The 6,711-nt window shown below is 36.9% G+C and overlaps 1 protein-coding gene across 1 annotated transcript; it reads left to right on the top strand.

Moving 5' to 3' along the window:
- The first annotated feature begins 4,825 nt into the window (after window positions 1–4,825).
- On the top strand, window positions 4,826–5,572 carry LOC141485395 (ribonuclease H-like). Its single transcript, XM_074181965.1, has one exon. The coding sequence runs from the start codon at window positions 4,826–4,828 to the stop codon at window positions 5,570–5,572; it is 747 nt and encodes a 248-aa protein (XP_074038066.1).
- The last annotated feature ends 1,139 nt before the right edge of the window (window positions 5,573–6,711 follow it).

Raw genomic sequence — 6,711 nt, 5'->3', positions numbered from 1 at the left:
TAATTAGTGAAATGGTAGTGAATCCTGAACAGTCTACTTATTCGTCGCGATTGTTTGTGAGGTGTCCCTTCTACTGTGTGGAGACTTTTGAAGAAGAATAGGTATCATCCATACAAAATTGAAATGATACACCAATTAACTGAAGATGACCCTGATCGAAAAACAGATTTCTGCGGAATCATGACGGAAACCATTGCAAGGCATCCTACTTATCTCCACAATATTTGTTTTAGTGACGAATGTACATTTTTTAAACGGCAATGTTCACAGACAAAATTTCCGTTATTGGAGTGACACCAGCCCTCATGTTTTTCGAGAAACATATAACCAATATCCAGGAAAAATTAACGTTTGGGCAGGAATATTGGGACACCATATTGTAGGACCACTATTTATTGCTCAAAATTCAACAGGGGAACTGTATTTGAATATGCTGGAAACTACTGTTGACCCTTTCATAACTGAAATCGTCGAAGCGAATCCTAATGAATTCGATTTGGATATTATATTCCAACAAGATGGAGAACCAGCACAATACTCCAGACAAGTTGAAAACTATTTGGATACTACTTCTCCCGGTCGTTAGATTGGTCGTCGAGGTCCTACAGAATGGCCAGCTCGCTCGCCAGATTTGACACCTTTGGACTTTTTTAAGGGGCTATTTGAAGCAAAACGTTTACGAAACTGAACCTGCTTCAATATTAGATATACGGCAGATAATAATGAATATTTGTTGAGATATTGATTTTACTATGTTCGAAAATGTTCGGCGGAAGTTAAATGCAACCTTCGAGAACATTTTCTGAACTGACTTTAAGCTTATTACCTCATATTATGTAGTTAAATGTCAATATATTCAGGCAAAAATTCCGCCATTATATAGTAGTTGAAGATATTGACATTATATTCTTGAGTTGTGAAGCATATGTCAGGAGCTTCATAAAGATCTATTACAAGACCACCCTTTCAATTTAATTTCTTTCCCAGATGACGTCCAGTCGCTATCTTGATCATTTTATCTGTCAATTTCACTTCAGTATAAAGTATACATGCATAAATTTCATTATTCCAAATTTCAATGTTTTGAGTTGAGCCGTTCAAAAAATAAAAGGGTGGGGGGACATTAAAAAAATGCACTGTAATTGTAATTCTGTAATACAATATTTTTCCCGTACATCTGATTCTATTTTTTATTCCCTTTCATCTTCTCCCTGAACTAATTTGCTACATAGCGTTGGCACGTTGTCAAGTTAGCTGTGATTATGTTTCGGTGAACGGGTCATTTAAGGTCGAATGAATCCGCAAAGGGTTCGACTCTCCCTCAACTGAGGTAGAGACTAGACAATTTGGGCAAATATCTACTCTAATTCGTTGCGTCTGATATCGATTGGCAATATGGGTGATAAGTGGTGGAATTTGAGACAGAAATTGTTTGATTGCAAAAAAAATTCGACCTCTTCATTTTGAATAACTTCATCATCATGTTTGGAAAAAAATGTTCAAAGATATTAAACTTTATGTTCTCTAGTTGTAACTCGCTCACAATTTGGGTAGAGATGCATTCTACAAAATTATCTCCATGCACTGTACCTTGGATATGAAACAGTAGTACTACAAACAAATGTATCTGGTTACTATAATGATATGTATCATACCTGTGAAATCAACTTTCTGCTTTAAAGTTGGTAGCTGATGTGACAAAACATCTAGTTTATTTGGAAAATTATAGGGTACTTAGGAAAGTTTATGATAACAGATTAAAAACTGCAAAAAAATAGCATATGACAACTTCATCATGTCGTCTGAAAACAGAGCACAAAGGCTTGTTGGAAAGTCATTAACTGTAAAAGAAATAAATCAAAACAATCCGCAGTAACTTCTGACTTTTCACCACATGAGATAAATTACTTTTTTTGTGAAATAGCTGTTAATATTATTAAATCTCTTCCGAACATATCCAATGACGAGCTCCTTAGTTTCAAGAACTCTCCTGCACCGTGCAGTTCTTTCTATTTGCACCCTGTTACTCATTCTGATATCTCTTCGACCATAAAGTCTTTAAAAAATTCTAATTGTCTTGATATTTATGAACTAAATAGTCGAATCTTGAAGGAAATCAATTTAATTGCTGTAAAACCTTTCACTGAGCTCATAAATATTATGTTTAATACTGGTATACATATAAAATCTAGAAAGGTTAATGCAGTCAAGCTGCTGGAAAATTATTCCATGAAAATCAAAAAATAAATAGATAAGCACTTTCTTTATCATTTCCATAATGGAAATAAGTGGAAACCACCTATTATTGTGACACCCAAGTCAACTTGCCAAGTTTTTATGTCAGTGTTGGTGTTTTGACCAATCAACCGACAACTGCGGTAGCAGAAATTTGGGAAGCTAACCTGAAATGCCATAGAAAAACGAATCCACATGTTTCTAGAAATGATATGAAATAATCTAGAAAGGTTAATGCAGTCAATCTGCTGTAAAATAATTCCATGAAAATCAAAAAATAAATAGATAAGTACTTTTTGATCATTCCCATATTGATTTCAATTTAAGAGCCACCGGTCCTGGTACGCTGACGGTACGCCTGTCCGGTACTAACGATGCCCAATAAGCTGAAACAGCTGTCTACCGGTGGCTCTTAAATTGAAATCAATATGGGAATACTCAGAAAGTACTTATCTATTTATCTTTTGATTTTCATGGAATTATTCTCCAACAGCTTGACTGCGTTAACCTTTGTCGATTTCATATCATTTCCAGAAACATATGGATTCGTTTTCCGATGGCATTTCAGGTTAGCTTCCCAAATTTCTGCTACCGCAGTTGTCGGTTGATTGGTCAAACCACCAATACTGACATAAAAACTTGACAAGTTGACTTGGGGGTCACGCCAATAGGTGGTTCCACTTATGTTTCATTTACGTTTACGCAGGCAGCTATTTTTATCAAGTACTTTTCTGGTTTTTCACATTTTGTCTTCAATCGAGGACCGCCTGCCCGGTACTGACGATGCCCAATAGGCTGAAACAGCTGTCTACCGGTGGCTCTTAAGTTGAAATCAATATGGGAATGCTCAGAAAGTACTTATCTTTTGATTTTCATGGAATTATTTTCCAACAGCTTGACTGCATTAACCTTTGTCGATTTCATATCATTTCTAGAAACATATGGATTCGTTTTCCGATGGCATTTCAGGTAAGCTTCCCAAATTTCTGCTACCGCAGTTGTCGGTTGATTGGTCAAACCACCAACACTGACATAAAAACTTGACAAGTTGACTTAGGGGTCACGCCAATAGGTGGTTCCACTTATGTTTCATTTGCGTTTACGCAGGCAGCTTTATTCACCACGTTCAATGAAGTTTCTAGAATTAAAATTCCTGGAGAAAAATGTCATGAATAATTAGAACCGAGCATAAAAGAAACTCAAAGACTTCGACTTTCCATGTTCATAATATTCCGTCCGAAATTATTTCATGTTATCGAAGAAACAGTATTCAACCCGAGGCTAAGTTGATGAATCCAGAAAGAAGTGATCAGGCTCATTATCCATATCCTGATACATCTATTTCATAGCAGTAAATACAAAGAGAAATAAACCCCCGTAGTTTCAGGAATCATCCCTACCCCACATGAAGGTCTTGTCTTTAGAAGGATACAGCACTGACTGGGACGAGGGAAAGCGAAATATAGCCCAGTCAAGAAACACCTTTTGGATTCGCTTTTATTGTGCCATAAAAATACACAAACACCGAAAGAACTTCAACAAAAAGGAAGAGAAAACATATATACCAAAGATCTGACACGCAGCTTTGAAAGGCGCCAAAACGAAGCCAAGTCACCCAAATCGCGCGGAAAATACGCGCGGGAAGTACGCGCGAATCCGCCATCACAGAAAGTGCGCGAAAAATCAGCACTATAAATGACATGGCAGAAATGAGAGCTTCAGTTTCAGTTGATACGTCAAGAAGAGTGCTTCGACCACGCTACTGAAGATGTCTGCCGCAGTTGCAGTTGAAATGTTTGGAGATTGTAACCAAAGAAGACTACGATAAAAATCGGAAACCAACCAAAACATTGACGTCAGTCGTGAAAGCCTATATTCCGGTATTTGCCTTCATTATGTTCAACGAGTCATTCAATTCGGAATGTCACCTGAAAAGTTGTTTCAATTTCAAGAAGTGCGGATACCCCAAAAAATTCTACAAAACAGCCTTATGTTTCGTAATTCCACCATAATTATGTGAAATTTCCCAATGATGAGGTGGAAATAGGGGTTCTAGCGTACTCCTATCGTTAAATCATAGTATAAAGCCACTGAAAAAATCAAATATCACTGAGAAAGGTGAATTAACAAAACTCCACCGTAGAAATTTCTTTCCTGCAAATTTTCAATCATTTATTCTTTTGTTGACTGAATTATTCATACAAGCTGAAAATTAACATATTTTCTATGATTTTTTTTATCGTCCTTTTTTGGGTGTTTTTTACCTTCCACAATCTGAAAAAATATAAAAATTATAATGGAGAACTTTATACAAGTGTAGAATAGCAAACTTTTCAGTTTACCCCGATATGTTACTGCGTGAAATCCAAATATTTTTCACAAAAAAAAAATTCTATTTATCAGTAACTTGTCGTATTTAACAATTTTGCCTATCAAAAAAATTGTTAAGAAATAATGCAATACTTATCTTAACGTTTCGGAGGCCAAAATCTGCCTTCGTCTTCAGAAATGGACAAAACAATTTTCACTAAACAATTTTACAAAAACGCAACACGTGTTTCGTGAGAGTTGCCTCTAACCATCGGATGAGATGCTTCCCCAGTATAGCTTCGGAAAAAACTTCAAAACAATTATAACAGGCAAAGAGGCATGGAAGGAAGGACCTTCAATAAATGCAGATATTGCCTGTTACACAGACGGCTCAAAAACTGAAGAAGGCGTAGGAGCAGGAATCAATATAACTGAACCAAAGACAAAAGTCTCACTAAGCTCAAGTAAAAAAGTGACGATATTCCAGGCAGAAACAGCAGCAATACGTCATTGCGCAGAAAAGTTACTAAGGCAAGAGTTTAAGGAAAAGACTATTGCAATATACTCTGATAGCCAAGCAGCTATAAAAGCAATTAGCTCCATGCAGGTCAATTCCAAACTGGTCTGGAACTGCCTAGAAAAGCTACAAGAACTAGGTAGTCAAAACAAACTGTCATTAGCCTGGGTACCAGGCCACACAGGATACAAGGGCAACGAAGAGGCGGATTCATTAGCACGAGAAGGAGCACGACGCTCCCTCATTGGCCCAGAACCCTCTTGTGGTACAGCAAAAGCGCTGCAAAAAACTTGTAACAGCAACTGGAAGGAAAAACAATCTCAAAAATGGTGGAATGAGGCGCCGGGTATGAGACAGGCCAAAGAGTTCATTAAAGAGCCATCGCCAAAATTCACGGAGTACCTACTAAATCTGAATAGGCGAGCAACTAGAGTTCTGGTCGGGCCATTGACGGAACACTGTAGAATCAACAAACACATGAACAACATCGGACTGGCAGACACAGCCTAATGCAGGCTTTGCCAAGAGGATGAGGAAACCACCGTACACATACTATGCTATTGCGAAGGTCTGTCAAGAATAAGGTTTGCAACATTAGGGGAGGAAAAACCACAACCCTCTCAATATATGGGGAACTTGAGGTCTGGCCTATGGAGTCTAGTTACAAGGACGGGCCTAGACAAGGGACTCTAGCATACATGAGGGCACACATAATAGATCTGCAAAGGTTGCAGTGTAGTGGCTGTTCAGCACAGAAGCCCCATATTAATCTAATCTAATCTAATCTACTTCTAAATTACAACCATTTCATACTCTAACCTAGTACCTTCTCGTCTACCTAAATAATGAATCTACCTGAACAGGTCAGATATGAATTCATGAACAATATCAATGAATTTCTCGAAAGTATACCTGTAAATCTACCTAACTATTTTTACCTCCAAATGAACAGATTCAATAATGGTGAATTATTCAATTCAGTTTGATCGTTCACAAGATGTTGGAAGTTTTTGAATTCGTTCATTTCCATACTCGTCAACAGGTTAAGTTCCAAACGTTTCTTCTGGAAATGGAGAGATTTGTATTCATGGTTGAACTCATGTCCCTCTGAGATTGAATGACTGGTATATGTGTAATTTATTTTTCCATTCTGAAAACTATATTTGTGTACCTTTATGTGAGCTTTGAACGCTCTTCCAGTTTGACCTATATAAAACATCGAACATGACCCACACGATAATTCATACACTCCTGATTTTTCTGAAACTGAACTTTCATCTTTGTTATTCTTAATGAGCATGCTTGAGTTGTTGTTGATTTGAAAGCAGTATTTATTTGTATTATTTGTAGTGGGTTGGCCTAAGTAGGTTAAGGTTCTATACCTTTTATCCTCTTCTCTTCGAATTGGGTAAACTTCTTTCAAAGCTTGACTGCATAACTTTTTTGATAATAAAGAATGTATCAGACAACTGTTGAAAGCTGCTACCTTATGCTGATATGGGTGAGTGGACGAATTATGAATGATAATATCTGTATGTGCCGGTTTACGATAAATTAAAAAATCATGTTTGTTGTTAACTTTTATTATTCAAGTCCAAAAAATGTATAACATACGAAGCCAAAATAATTGAAGCAACCATACATGATTT

Source organism: Leptinotarsa decemlineata, unplaced genomic scaffold (genome assembly GCF_025532065.1).
Source record: "Leptinotarsa decemlineata unplaced genomic scaffold, Ldec_3_MD MMD2_tig00026328_RagTag_RagTag, whole genome shotgun sequence".
Lineage (NCBI taxonomy): Eukaryota > Metazoa > Arthropoda > Insecta > Coleoptera > Chrysomelidae > Leptinotarsa > Leptinotarsa decemlineata.
This window is presented reverse-complemented; position numbering and strand designations above follow the sequence as displayed.

Bases quoted from the DNA above. Each gene is read 5' to 3' on its own strand.
- LOC141485395 (XM_074181965.1), top strand. From the start codon at position 4,826: ATGCTTCCCCAGTATAGCTTCGGAAAAAACTTCAAAACAATTATAACA.